The 15987-nt window shown below is 41.9% G+C and overlaps 1 protein-coding gene across 4 annotated transcripts in view; it reads right to left on the bottom strand.

Moving 5' to 3' along the window:
- Positions 1-15987, bottom strand: part of ADGB (androglobin) — a 281668-nt gene that overhangs the window by 29154 nt on the left and 236527 nt on the right. For all 4 annotated transcript variants that reach the window (XM_044290689.1, XM_044290690.1, XM_044290691.1 and 1 more), the window contains exon 29: positions 12933-13044. In XM_044290689.1, coding sequence (XP_044146624.1) covers positions 12933-13044 — 112 coding nt within the window. The remainder of the gene's footprint in view (positions 1-12932; positions 13045-15987) is intronic.

Genomic DNA, 15987 nt, shown 5'->3' with positions numbered 1-15987 from the left:
CTTCAGCACCGTGATTCGTAACCTTGACCTCATTATCGTTAGTTTCTCATACTAGACAGAATTTTCTTGGAACATCAGTTTTTCTGTGCTCTGCTCCTGCCCAGCATGCTCAGCTGCTGTGCGTAGGATAGCAAGTACTTTGCTACATTGTGAAGAGCAAGCTGTTTAGAGAAATTAGATTTCTCATGATTTTTTTTGAAGCTGGTAATAATTTCCTTGTCTTAATGTGGAATGAACACATTTAATATATGGTATGTGGTTCAGCATTGTGCCAGCTTAGTTTACCGACATGCCCATGCTGTAGAATGAGATAAATCACAACCAGGAATCCCCTTCATAATAGGTATCTACTATACTACATCCACAACAGCTTGTCTACATGGGTGTAAACATCCCTTGCTACAACCTGTCTGCTTTGCCAATTACATAATGACCATGAGCCTTTACGATCTTTAAGCCAATATTGATCTCATAGCAGGTGAGCAAAGGAATTCACAGTGTAAAAAATATCTACGTGTGGAAATTTACTCAGTAAAAAAATCATATAAGGATAAAATATGTCTCACATAATAAGCCAGTGGAACATATACAGAAATAACAATGATAAATGATTGCTCCCTAGGTGAATCTGAGATTATAAGCTAAAAATAATGTGTCAAATATATTTTATGTTAGTGTTTCATTTGCAGGTTGAAATATCAAGCTGTTAATTAAGAAACGGCACTGCTCACTTCTTCAAAGCTAATTACTAAAAATAATATAATTCACTTTCTCTCACTTTGGCCACTGCACATGGTGCTCCGATGGTTTCATATTATGAAGCTGTAGGCCATCCAAGTGTAGTCATATGATGCCCAGTATGGTAGTATAATTTCCCCTAAAAGTGATGCTACATACAGATCTAGTGGGTTAGAGTCACTGTACTTTCACAAAAGTTAATTTAATTTAGAATAGTGTAATTAGCGAATTTCTAAAACACGTCATTCAAAAAATATGCCTGCATCCACCTGAAAAAAAGCGGTAAAGTCATGTCCACTAGGGGTCTCACTTCCACCTAATTTGCAGTCCACTTCCTGTTGTCAGGCAAGATCCTTCCCTAGTAACAGAGACTCAAAAGACATCAGAAAGGAAGTGGGGCCTGTCAGAGCTAGCTGAGATCCTGAGTCTGATAAAAGAACTGCTTATACAATGCTTCTGAAGATAACAAGATCCTCCTGCCTTTCAGTAAGTGTGATCTCCCCCTTATTATCTGATCTGTGAGCTTTAGAGCTGAAAACAAACTAAGTGGGAAAGGAAGTCACTGCACTGACTACTGGCAGCATCCACAGAAGGGAAATGCCCCCCTGCTTGTGAGAGAAATGCATCTAACTATACAGCTGAAGAGGGGAATAATTATGCTGAAAAAGGAATTAGGGAAGCCCCAAAAGACCTATTCCTTAACAGATATGATTGTACAAAGAAGCACAGCCATTATGTAAATTTTTTTGAAAACTAAGGTATGCCTCAAAGTATTAACCGGGTTAAGCCGTCAATGTTACAAACTTTGTTAAACTAAGCCAGCATGATAAGCTTGTGTGTTAATGTGCTAGGAGTTATTTTAAAGCTTGCCACATCGATATCACCATAGTTTGTCACATTTTATGACATGGTGGCTCAGTCTCAATGATCAGCATTTTTGGATGTACAGTATGTACCCACAGATATCTATATACTGTATTATGGATAATACAGTCATGTCCATGAAGTCTAAATGTGCAAGGCGGAAGGCTCATACACCAGTGTATGTGTTTTTACCAATACTGCAGTCCTATATAATAAGGAAGAGATGGTGCATATAAAGGCTATTTACACAGGGCTGCAGGTGCCAATGTGTAACTACATTCCAATTCCTTTCCACTGTGAAACTGCACAGTTATTTTAGATGTAAAAGATTTAGCTAAGTGTTATGTGATTGCATGAAACCACTTAAAATGCTTACAGATTTAATGAAGATGAAAACCTTGTCCTTGTTTAACATGTTAGCATTTGCAGATAAGCTTCCAACGGCAATGTTATACAAGTGATTTCTTCAATGGCGGTGAAAGTACTTACTTTATTTTATAGCATTTCTTAGAAATAACATTATGAGTGCTTGTAAAAGTATATGTAATCATGCTTGTCCCAAGTCTACATTTTGTTCTAAGGCTTCCATTATAAGGTTAATATAATACAGTTTTGCTTTGTCTTGCTCTGCTATTTTGAATATAATATTGTTTTGTCTAGGTTCAAGGCTTCCATTTTATGTTATCAGAATTTTCTGGCGGTATATCTGTCCGATGACACTGTTCTGAAATAGTATAGCAGTGCTTTGTTCTCTCTTACTGGTTCTGTCCATGGGAAAGATGGGTTGACAAGGATGTGTGCACAGAAGACTGGAAGGCATTTATGCATTCTTATCTCTATATGTATGTAAGGCTACTTTCACACCTGCGTTAGGTGCGGATCCGTCTGGTATCTGCACAGACGGATCCGCACCTATAATGCAAACGGTTGTATCCGTTCAGAACGGATACGTTTGCATTATGAAAAACAAAGTCAAAACGGATCCGTCCTGACTTACATTGAAAGTCAATGTAGGGCGGATCCGTTTTCAATTGCACCATACTGTGTCAGTGAAAACGGATCCGCTCGCATTGACTTACATTGTAAGTCAGGACGGATCCATTTGGCTTCGCATCGCCAGGCGGACGATGGAAGCAGCGTTTTGGTGTCCGCATCCAGAGCGGAATGGAGGCGGAAGGGAGCCAAACTGATGCATTCTGAACGGATCCTTATCCAATCAGAATGCATTGGGGCTGAACTGATCCGTTTTTAACCGTTTGTGAGATCCCTGAAACGGATCTCACAAACGGAATTCAAAACGCCAGTGTGAAAGGAGCCTAAGATCTGTAAAAACGAGTCATTTTTAACTCTCCGTGTGCAGGTGCCAAACCATGGAGAAAAGTTGGTACTTTGACAGTGCTATAGGATGATTATAAGACATTCAAAATAGGCTAAGCTGACAAAACTTTTGGGTTGTACATTCAGCAGGAGCATTTGTTGAATGCATGCCCAAGCGGAGTTTGTTTGCGTTCTCCCCGTGTTTGCGTGGGTTTCCTCCGGGTACTCCGGTTTCCTCCCACACCAAAGACATACTGATAGGGACCTTAGATTGTGAGCCCTATTGGGGACAGTTGGATGCTAATGTCTGTAAAGCGCTGCGGAATTAGTAGCGCTATATAAGTGTGTATAATAATAATAATAATAATATGTCTGAAATTGACTCCTATATATAAAAAAAATGTGTATAACTTTCTTTTTTTGCAAACAGTTCAGTTGAAAAACTTAGTTGACTACCTTTTTTCAATACAATTGCCCTACTGTATATTGACCCAATGTAACTTTTTACATACAAGGTGTTCAATAATATCCTACGGGCAATAGTCTCTTTACGTGATAACTTTGGCAATAGGAAAATAGCATGGTTTGTGCAATGTATTGATGGTTCTTGATAGAGATGAGCGAATTTCTTAAAAATTTGATTTGGCTGCTTCGCTGAATAAAAATAAAAATTTGCTTCGTGACGAATTACTTCGTCACAAAGCACATTTTTCTGTAAGTAGAGGGTGCAATGACAGGGAGCTGCGATAGCGCTGCCCCTGTCATTGTACCCTTCAGATGCCGCGTTCATACATGATTGCGGCATCTGAGTTTAAAAACTGTGTAAAAATTAAAAAAACAATGACATCAAACTTACCGCCTCCATTTGCTTGCGACGGGCCGGCCGACGCCATCTTGCTTGAAGACCTCGGCCAAAATCCCGTGCAGTGCGAGATTACGTCATCACGCCGGCTGGCATGGTGATGTATGATGTAATCTCGCGCCGCACGGGATTTCGGCCGAGACCTTCAGGCAAGATGGAGGCTGGTGGCCCGTCGCGAGCAAATAAAGGGCGGTAAGTTCGAATTTTTTTGTTTTTATACTATTTCAGGATAAATCGATTTGCTGACATGAAACACAAGGAAATTCGGCTTCTAGGCGAATCGAATTTATCCTAAAATTCGGATCGTTCAATTCGCTCATTTCTAGTTCTTGTTAATGATATGTAGACTTATCGCTAGGATATGCCCTCATTGTCTGATAGGTGCAGGTCCAGCCACCACTAAGTGCTCTCCCCATAGTAATGAATGGGAGCGCACCGCGCTTGTGGAGCCACCCTCCATTCTTTTCTATGGGGCTGCCGAAAATAGCCGAGCGCTAGCTCAGCTATTTCCGTTGGCCCCATAGAAATTCTTGGTGTAGGTGCGGGTCCCAGAGATGAAACCCGCACCTATAAGACAATGGGGGCATATACTAGCAATGGCAATACCCCTTTGAGGGTATCTTGTCAGATTTGTTACAAATATTTCTGGAACTGAAGATCCATGCAAGATGGTTTCTGCATCATGTGCTTGGAACATCAAAGACCCATTCATATGTATTTTAAAATCTTAGATAGGTGGTGTAATATATAATTGATGGAGATATGATGAACAGTGACCTGGCTGTACAGCAGACATGTATAGTCCATTCAGACATTGGTTAAGAGACTAACAGTTTTGGGAGAAGGACATTACAGTTGAGCCAAGCAGAGTGAGGGTTGTAGAGTGAGCGTGAGGGCTATTTTAAGCCTTTATATCTCAGGCTGTGTAGCAGCTAAAAATATGGGCCTGGTCTTTTTTGAAAGCTGGCAATCTAAGATTCAAAAGCAAGAACATGGCATTATTGCCTCTACATCAAGATATATAGCCTTTAGAAGTCAGGTTGGGTGTAATTACAGCAGAAATTAGGTCTAAGCTGCTTTAATTCCCGACTCGAATTCTAAAAGCTTGGGGACAATTGTTTTATGATTGCATTTTACTTTTGTTTTAAAGCTTAGGTTTGTCATATTTCAAACAAGATGACCAGGCTCACATCTCTAGCTGTTACACAGTCTGAGATATGAAGGGTTGAAGCAGCCCTGTGTTCTCAACCAACCTGCAGGAGGAGAGGGCAGTGGGGGAGCTGACAGTCTGCAGGAAGATAAAAAACATCCTTTATGATGACCCCAGGCAGAGGGTAACATGGGATTCTGTGCATGTTATCTATCGTCCTCTCCTCTTTCAGTCAAAATGCATACTCGCGCTCTGTCACATATGGGGGTCTTTTTTATCCACAAAGTGATAACATGAACGCTTAACCATTCAATCACCCCTCTGCACAAAATTATGCCATGTATTGATGCCATGACCCAGACGTTTACCAGCGTCTGGATCAAGGCATCAAATAAGTTACACCAAACACTTGTACCCCACACATAAATACCAATAAAGTTTCCATTCTATACCGTTCCTCTTGCCTACACCCTATCTTTACCATAAAATATACGGACTGCTTCTCTGGCGATATCTGTTACATGCTACAGTTATAGAGATAAAGATTATCACCAGAGAGGAATTTAATATATTAGCTCTCACATAGTTATGTCCTCAGAAAAAAAAAATGTTCTGGGTCTTGGTGACTCAAAAACAGACCAATTTGTAAAAACAAGTGTTTATATTGTGCAAGTAGTAAAATTTAATAAAAACTACATGAGTTTGCCATCATCATAACCGTGCTGACCCACAGAATAAAGTTATCATATTACTTATACCACACAGTGAAGGCCACAAAAATAAGTCCCTGAAAATTGTAAAATTGTTTTTTTTTTCTCTCACCCGAAAAATAAAATAATAAAGGTTGTTTAAAAAACTATACGTATCCCAGAATGGTAAAATAAAATCTACTACAACTCATCCCACAAACTTCAAGGTCTCATAGTTAAAGTGAAGAAAAATTAAAAAAGTTGACTTCTGAAATACAGAGGGGGGGGGGGGGGGGAACTTTTTACTAGTACTTAAACGGGGTCTTCTCTAATTCTATATTGATGACTAGAGATGAGAGAATTTCTCAAAAATTTGATTCGGCCAGTACGCCGAATTTTCCGAAAAAATTTGCTTCGTTCTGAATGTATTCGCAACGAATCGCGATATAAAACGGCTATTTCCGGGCTGCATAGAGCCTTTATTTGGGTGTAGAACACTGTGCCTTGCAGTACCACACATAGGGAGTGTGCTAGGGTAGTGAAATAATACTGTCAGTCAGTATGACATGCAGATGACAGGCGTCGCTATTAGAATCACTGCACACTTCACTTATTTGGGCAGTCACGGAGCCAAAACTGACCAAATAACTCAAGTATTAACTCAGCATTACAGGTCCATGTTAGCGTCAAGAAGAAGCGCACTCCTTTTACACCCTCATCAGCTGATTCCACATTAATGTCTACAGAACCTGTTCTATTAAATGTTTATACAAGTAGAGCCCCACCGACAGAGTGGAGAGGGTGTCAGCAGTAAGTTTGTGTTGAAGTGACTGATTATTTTGTCCTTCCTCTGATCCGTCAGAACAATAACCCACAAAAAACGGATCCTGTCTGGGGAGCATATGCCTTCACTCGGTCAGCATTTGCTTAGTAATCCATGAGTATTGGTAATGCCCCCCCAAAAAAACCAGGAGTGGATCTAAAACAGAGATGACATGTGAAGGTAATATTTGCATGTCTTCTGTGTTTTGTACCCACTTCTGCTTTCGGCTACCAAATCATAAGCCAATTCTAATGCGACCATACAGGCCTTACAGCTGCTACACAGACAGGATCCGTTGTGCGTCTCATTTTTCCTTCCTTCTGACCAATCAGAAGAAAGGTCAAATAAATGGTGATTTCAAGAAGGCCAAACAAGGACAATAGCGACCCCCTCAGAGTGGTGAGAAGTCCACAAAGTGGTGCTATGACATAGTGGTGAGGTGGAAGCAGCATGAGGAGACCACCAAGTGGCACAGTGACAGGGTCTGGAGGTGGCGGCAGCATCAGGAGGCCACAGAGTGGCACAATGACAAAGTGTGGAGGTGACAGTATGATTAGGCCATAGAGTGGCACGGTGACAGTGTGGAGATGGCAGCATCGGGAGGCCACAGAATGGCAAGGTGACATAGTGTGGAGATGGCAGCAAAAGCAGCAGCATGATACCACAGAGTGGCATGGTGACATAGTGTGGACATGGCAGCATCAGGAGGCTACAAAGTGGCACGGTGACATAGTGTGGAGATGGCAGCAACAGCAGTATGATACCACAGAGTGACAAGGTGACATAGTGTGGACATGGCAGCATCAGGAGACCACAGAGTGGCATGGTGACATAGTGTGGACATGGCAGCAACAGCAGCAGCATGATACCAAATACCACAGAGTGGCACAGTGACATAGTGTGGAGATGGATGATATAATCTGATGCATCAGGCATTGGTGGGTGGAAATCCTGGCTGATCCACGCCTGATTCATCTTGACAAAAGTAAATCTCTCCACATTTTGGGTGGACAGGCGAGTTCTTCTTGGGGTAACTATGGCCTCTGCCGCACTAAACACCCGCTCTGATGCCACACTACTGGCCGCGCAGGACAGATTTTCCAGGGCAAACTCGGCCAGTTGCGGCCACAAATCCAGTTTGGCTGCCCAATAGTCCAGCGGATCTTCTATGACGGCTGGCAGGGTGCTGTCAAAGTATTCCACCACCTGCCGGTTCAGGTCCTGCTCCAGGTCTACTTGCTGCTGCTGGTGAGTAGTTTCTTCACTATGCGGGTGAAGAAAGCTGCTCATCAGCGACTCTAGACTCAGGCTGCTGGTGCTGCTGTCACTTGCCACGAAATCGAAGATCCAGTCAACCAATCAAGAACTGCTGGGTTGCTGGTCAAGACACGACCGCTAGCTGACATGTGGACCTGAGGTCTCGGGAAGAAACCCCTGCTGCCACGCCCCCTTACTCTGCTGGGACCTGTGCCTGTGCCAGAATCATTTACGCCTCTGACACTTCCCTGTGCGGGGCCTGGCACTTCTCTCTTTGACATACTTTTAGCTGAACTAAATAAAAAGCAAATTAAAACACCCAAATATAAAAGCGCCAAATATAGTTTTCTTTTTTTACTGAGATAGGTAACTAAAGGATTTGAAATTGGCAACAAAACGATTTTAGCGTAAATAACAGCAATAGTGAACTGCGTATATATTTATCGTATTGGACTAAAATAGGCCACTAAACGATTTCTAAGTAAATAACAGAAAAAGTGAACTGCAAATATTTTTCTCTTTTTCTCTAGAAATATGACAATAAACGCTTTTAGCGCAAATAACACCAAATGTGAACCTCGTCTATTTTTCTCATATTGTAATGAAATATGACAAGTAACACTTTTAAGGCAAATAACAGCAAATATGAACTTAGTCAATTTTTCTCTAGAAATATGGCAAAAAAACTCTTTTACCGCAAATAACACCAAATGTGAACTGCGTCTATTTTTCTCGTATTGTAATGAAATATGACAATAAACTATTTTAGCACAAATAACACCAAATGTGAACTGCGTCTATTTTTCTCGTATTGTAGTAAAATATGACAAGAAACACCTTCAGCGCAAACACCACCAAATGTGAATTGCGTCTATTTTTATCGTATTGTAGTGAAATATGACAAGAAACGCTTTGAGCGCAAATAACACCAAATATGAGCTAAGTCAATTTTTTTCTTTTTCTCTAGAAATATGGCAATAAATGCTTTTAGCGCAAATAACACCAAATGCCAACTGGGTCTATTTTTCTCATATTGTAGTGAAATATGACAAGAAACGCTTTTAGCGCAAATAACAGCAAATATGAGCTTAGTCTATTTTTCTCTAGAAATATGGCAATACATTTTTTTTTAGAGCAAATAACAACAAAAGTGACCTGCGTAAATATTTCTCGTATTGTATTGAAATAGGCCACTAAATGATATCAGCGCAGTTAACAGCAAAAGTGACCTGCGTATATATTTATCTTTTTCCACAGATAAAAGCCACTAAAGGCTTTTCAACATAGCACTTGCACCCCAATAACTAATTGCTGGAATGACAGAGCTGTGTTATGACTATCTGGATCCCCAAGTAATGCTTCCCTGCACTTGTAAGGCCTCATGCACACGACCGTTGTGTGCATCCGTGGCCGTTGTGCCGTTTTCCGTTTTTTTTCGCGGACCCATTGACTTTCAATGGGTCCGTGGAAAAATCGGAGAATGCACCGTTTTGCAGCCGAGGCCGTGATCCGTGTATCCTGTCCGTCAAAAAAATATGACCTGTCCTATTTTTTTGACGGACAACGGTTCACGGACCCATTCAAGTCAATGGGTCCGTGAAAGAACACGGATGCACACAAGATTGGCATCCGTGTCCGTGATCCGTGGCCGTAGGTTGCTTTCATACAGACGGATCCGAAGATCCGTCTGCATAAAAGCTTTTTCTGATCTAAGTTTTCACTTCGTGAAAACTCATTTCCGACAGTATATTCTAACACAGAAGCGTTCCCATGGTGATGGGGACGCTTCAGGTTAGAATACACTGCAAACTTGGTACAAGACTGCCCCCTGCTGCCTGGCACCACCCGATCTCTTACAGGGGGATATGATAGCACAATTAACCTCTTCAGGTGGGGCACCTAAAGGGGTTAATTGTACTATCATATTCTCCTGTAAGAGATCAGGGCTGCCAGGCAGCAGGGGGCAGACCCCCCCCCTCCCCAGTTTGAATATCGTTGGTGGCACAGTGTGTGCCCATCGCCCCCCCCCTTCCTCCCTCTATAGTTAAAAATCGTTGGTGGCACAGTGTGTGCCCATCGCCCCCCCCCTTCCTCCCTCTATAGTTAAAAATCGTTGGGGGCACAGTGTGTGCCCATGGCCCCCCCCCCTTCCTCCCTCTATAGTTAAAAATCGTTGGTGGCACAGTGTGTGCCCATCGCCCCCCCCCCCCCTTCCTCCCTCTATAGTTAAAAATCGTTGGGGGCACAGTGTGTGCCCATGGCCCCCCCCCCTTCCTCCCTCTATAGTTAAAAATCGTTGGTGGCACAGTGTGTGCCCATCGCCCCCCCCCTTCCTCCCTCTATAGTTAAAAATCATACTTACCTGCTTGCTGCTGCGATGTCTGTGACCGGCCGGGAGCTCCTCCTACTGGTAAGTGACAGTTCTTTAGCAATGCACCGCACAGACCTTTCACTTACCAGTAGGTGGAGCTCCCGGCCGGTCACAGACATCGCAGCAGCAGGCAGGTAAGTATGAATCTTCTACAATTGTACTATTGCTAAGTAACCATGGCAACCAGGGATGCAGTAGCTCCCTGGTTGCCATGGTTACCGATCGGAGCCCCAGCGATTAAACTGGGACTCCGATCGGAACTCCGCTGCCACCAATGATGGGGGGGGGGGAAGATGGAGGGGGTCGATGGGCACACACTGTGCCACCAACGATTTTTAACTATAGAGGGAGGAAGGGGGGGGGCGATGGGCACACACTGTGCCACCAACGAATTTTAACTATAGAGGGAGGAAGGGGGGGGGGGGGGCGATGGGCACACACTGTGCCACCAACGATATTCAAACTGGGGAGGGGGGGTCTGCCCCCTGCTGCCTGGCAGCCCTGATCTCTTACAGGAGAATATGATAGTACAATTAACCCCTTTAGGTGCCCCACCTGAAGAGGTTAATTGTGCTATCATATCCCCCTGTAAGAGATCGGGTGGTGCCAGGCAGCAGGGGGCAGTCTTGTACCAAGTTTGCAGTGTATTCTAACCTGAAGCGTCCCCATCACCATGGGAACGCCTCTGTGTTAGAATATACTGTCGGAAATGAGTTTCACGAAGTAGCTCATATCCGACAGTATATTCTAACGTAGAGGCGTTCCCATGGTGATGGGGACGCTTCAAGTTATGTTCGGGTGTCCGCCTGGCCGTGCGGAGGCAAGCGGATCCGTCCAGACTTATAATGTAAGTCAATGGGGACGGATCCGTTTGAAGATGACACACTGTGGCTCAATTTTCAAACGGATCCGTCCCCATTGACTTGCATTGTAATTCAGGACGGATCCGTTTGGCTCCGCACGGCCAGGCGGACGCCAAAACGACTTTTTTTTCATGTCCGTGGATCCTCCAAAAATCAAGGAAGACCCACGGACGAAAAAACGGTCACGGATCACGGACCCACGGACCCCGTTTTTTCGGACCGTGAAAAAAAACTGTCGTGTGCATGAGGCCTAAATCACTTTTTTTCCACAATGAGGATTTTCCTCTGACTCTCCCTAGCACACATCTCTCCCTGCCTGTAAAATGATTCCTCTCACTATCCTTTCCCTGCACTAGTAAATAGTTTCTTTCCTTTTATTTTTTAACAATTAGTTTTTCTTTCAGATTCCCTAGCGCCTGCATACACATCTGTCCTTGAACAAAGTACAATAGTGAATGGCAGACTCTAAAATGGCCGCCGTATTTATAGGGCTGTGACATCACCGGCTGGCTGTCTGCTGATTGGCTGCATGCATGGCATTATGGGTCATCCCGCCTTCCCAGAGTTTCTTGCCCCATGTCCTCACACGTGTAGCCGCCATGTTAGGAAAAATTGCAATTCGTTACCACAAAGCGCAAGGAAATTCGCATTCGTTCAGAATCACATTTTTCCTGAAATTCGGAACGAATTCGACTTCGTCAGCTTCGATTCACTCATCTCTATTGATGAGTTATCCTCAGGCCGCTGCTCCAATGTCGACGGCAAGCAGGTAAACAGTGAGGAGAACACTGTGCTTGTATGAGCGCAGCGTTATCTTTGTACAGCTGATTGGCAGGGTGCCAGCAGTCAGGTCCCTGCCGATTTGATCTTGATGACCTATCCTGAAGATTGTTCATCAATGTAGGATAAGCGCAGAACCCCTTTAAGGCTAAAATTACTTATGTCACTAAGGAGTTACACATATACATATATATATATATATATATATATATATATATATATATATACATAATTATCTATATATATAAAGAAGGACGTATGTATGTATGTATGTATGTATGTTCCGCGATCACTCAAAAACGCAACCATCGATTTCAATGGAACTTTGTATACACATCCCTTGCTACCTGGAAAGAAATCTTGTGGGGGTCACAGCTCTCTAGGACGTACCGTTCCTAAAATATTCCCCAAAAATAAGCCAATACAAGCCTGCAAGTCTTTCTCTTCATATCCCAACTGCCACACACATGGTCACATGTCCATTATCAGCCAATAGAAGCTCGCAGGCCCTTAGTCTCCACATACACACAGTTTTACTCGAGGTTTCCATAACAATCCAGCCATTTTTCTTCACTGCTGTAGCTCAGCTTCAGACTAGGGCTACAGGAGAATAAGTCGCACGACATATAGGGCACAACTACACTGCTACATGTGTCACGTGACATTGATGTCGCACCAATGTCGCGCAACAATTTTTATAATGATAGTCTATGGTGTTGCACTGCGACATGTGACATGCTGCAACTGCGACGCGAGAGTCACAGAAAAATCCATCTTGGATGGATTTTTTGAAACTGTTGTATCACAGTCGCAGTGCGACACCATAGCCTATCATTATAAAAGTTGTTGAGACAAAATGTTGCGCGACACATGTCGTAGTGTAGCTCTAGCATTAAAGGGGCAGGGCGCTGTGGAGGTCACTGTTAAAGGGGTGGACACTGTGGAGGTCTCTGTTAAGAGGACAGGGGCCACTATTAAAGGGGCAACTGCTGTGGAAGTCATTGCTAAGGCAGCAGGGTACTGTGAGGTCACTGTTAAGGGGGTGGGCCCCTGAGGAGGTCACTGTCAAGGGAGTGGGGTGCTGTGAAACTCACTGTTAAAGGGGCAAGCTGCTGTGAAGGTCAAAGTTAAGGGCATGGGCTGCTGTGGAGGTCCCATTTTAAAGTGGTAGGTTATCCTTAAAAAATAATGAAAATAGAAATAATGATGTTACATTACCTTTCATTTCCTGCTTTTCCTGCTCTTTTAGCATTTGAACAAAGGCTGCTTGACTTTCAGTAAGCTCCCAACTTCTATACAGCACAGTTGCTTGTACAATGTATTTATGTGCCTGCACAGAAACAGAGAGGTCACTGATAAAGCAAATGGAGTCCATTCTTATTTCATAAGCTGCTATGTTCTAACTCTATGACAACTTTCATGCTTACATAGGAACAGTCATTTACTGTATCTACCTGTCTAGAGGTTAATATTAAGAAACATTTTATAGATAAATCTGATTTTATAATATTCAAAATTACAATCATATCATATCTGAAGGGGCAGATATGCTCTTGGCAAGTTACAAATGAAGCAGAGCTAAAATTTTCATATGGCACAACTTATCACCATACCATTCATTTCATTAATATTCACATTGCACCAATACATTTGTTAATGCAGGCAAATCTATTAACCAACTTATTTTATGCTGCGCTAAATAAATAGCGTTGATGGCAAATATTCTAATCGCAAATTTTTATCGCGAATATAGGCACTTCGAGACTTCGTGAAAATCTAGGATATAGAGCTATATCTTCGTAATCGCAAATATTCTAGATTTTATTTTCATCAGTAACCTCCCTTCTTGCTTGTGGGCCAATGAGAAGGCTGCAATATCTTTTTCTGAGCTTAGCAACATCCCTAGCAACCAATAGGAAAGTTGCCTACCCCTTACAATATAGGAAACTCCCAGCAGCCATTTTCTGCTGCTTTTTGCAGTTCTGAGAGAGAGAGAGCAGTGTGTGTTTGCTGTGCTCTGTGCTTTGCTGAGTCATCTGGATCCTTAATCAATTACATTAAATAGTTAGTTAGCTCATATAGTCAGTGTAGGTTAGATAGTGACATAGTTTAGCTGATAGGTTCCAGTGCAGGGTGTTAGGTAGTGTGATAGGAATTACTGTGCTGTGATAGGGATTAGTGTCTTTGTCTTTCATCTTTGAAAAAAAAGATATTTGCTGTCTGTTTTACTGTGCTGTGATAGGGATTAGTGTGCTATGATAGGAATTACTGTGCTGTGATAGTGATTAGTGTGCTGTGATAGGAATTACTGTGCTGTGATAGGGATTAGTGTCTTTGTCTTCCGTCTTGAGTTTTTTTGAATCCCTATTTTATTAGATTTTTGCCGCATGTCCCAGTGCTATAATGTAAAATTACTTACAGTGATCAGGAGTTCTTCCTCACAGTCACGAAAGTTGCTGCCAACCATTTTCTCCAGCCTCAGGAAACTTCTAGCAGCTTGAAAAATGTAGCAAAAGTGAGCCACGCCTGTATTGCGCACGCAATACGTGCATATTACATTGGCGATTTTCGCAATCAATAAAATAATGACTGAAGATCATGAATTCTAGAATTTGCGAATGTATAGCGAATATTAGTACAGAAATTCGCGAAATATCACGAAAACAAATATTGCCTATGCTGCTCATCACTATAAATAAACAGATAAATCAGCTCTGCTAGATCTTGTAGTTGGCTTGTTGGTTTAGACTTTAGTGGGGCATTAGATGTAAGAATCAATTGAATAAATGTACTTTTGACAATAATATAGTGATTTAATGAAAAATATTTTCATAACTATTTTGAATATAAAATGTAGTAATTGGCAATAATAGCATAAGTAATAATAAAACACACTATTAACCCCTTAATGCATGACATATATTTCAATCATAACCATGTGAGGTATGGGGAGGACTCACAAGCTGAGACCAAACCATAAAAAGTGGGTGCAATTGTGTAATACTGATGGCATCTGAATAGCTAGACAGATGGACAGAGATCTCTGTCATCCTATCGGAGCCCCCAAACCAAAGTTGGTGTAATTGTACTGAACCACAGAATAAGGTTATCATGTCATTTTTAGTGCACACTGAAAACCATGCCAGAATAGCATTTTGTTCAGTTTTACCCTACAAATATTTTTTTCCACTTTCTAGTGCAAAATATGCTACATTAAATGGTGCCATTAACGCCTTAATGACCAGCTATTTGTTTTTAAGTTTTTGCTCCTCCATGTTTAAGCAGCCATTTATTTTTTTTGTTTTTTCATTGACATGGCTGTTTAAAGCCTAGTTTTATCCAAGATAAATTGTATTTTTTGGTGCTATTTGAGTGTACAAATAAATAATTTTGTAAGATACCGATGTAGTAAAGTTAACACTCATGCTTTCTGAGATTTCTGAGATGTGTTATCTAAACTAAGCAAACACCTTCAATTTTTAATCAAAAAAGGACCCGCCCGATATATTATATCAAAACACCTTCAATTGCTTTTCAATGGCCTTTGTTTCAAGAAACATGATGATTTGAGAAATTTGAGTTAAGAGTTTGAGTGCTAACCATGCTACATCTGTATATACATTTTTGTATCGCAAGTATAGAAAAAGTGATGTTTGACTTTTTTTTTTTACTCCTTCCCAACATGCACTGTATATGTGTGGCGCATGCTGGGTCTTTAAATATGGATCCTGCAGCTAATGTCTGTCATCAGCTTATCCATAGGAGCACTGCACTCCCGGGACCCAAACGGTCCCCCCGCTTCGAGACAAGGGAGCTGTCCATATGCTGTGGTAGCCTCGAGCCTTAGGAAGTTGAGTGAATAATGTGATTTTACTTTATTTTACCTATTTATGGTTCCACTCATGGAAGCCTTTTGTGTTTCTATATGAATGTTCTCTAGGTAGTGTGGGGATTCGCTCTGGTAGGCAGGGTAAGCGGATGCAGTATAGAGGCAAAAACAAGGATGTACAGTCGTGGCCAAAAGTTTTGAGAATTACATAAATATTGGAAATTGGAAAAGTTGCTGCTTAAGTTTTTATAATAGCAATTTGCATATACTCCAGAATGTTATGAAGAGTGATCAGATGAATTGCATAGTCCTTCTTTGCCATTAAAATTAACTTAATCCCCAAAAAATCTTTCCACTGCATTTCATTGCTGTCATTAAAGGACCTGTTGAGGTCATTTCAGTAATCGTCTTGTTAACTCAGGTGAGAATGTTGACGAGCACAAG

Source organism: Bufo gargarizans, chromosome 4 (assembly GCF_014858855.1).
Source record: "Bufo gargarizans isolate SCDJY-AF-19 chromosome 4, ASM1485885v1, whole genome shotgun sequence".
NCBI lineage: Eukaryota > Metazoa > Chordata > Amphibia > Anura > Bufonidae > Bufo > Bufo gargarizans.
Note: the sequence above shows the minus strand (reverse complement) of the source record. Positions and strands in the feature narration are given on the sequence as shown.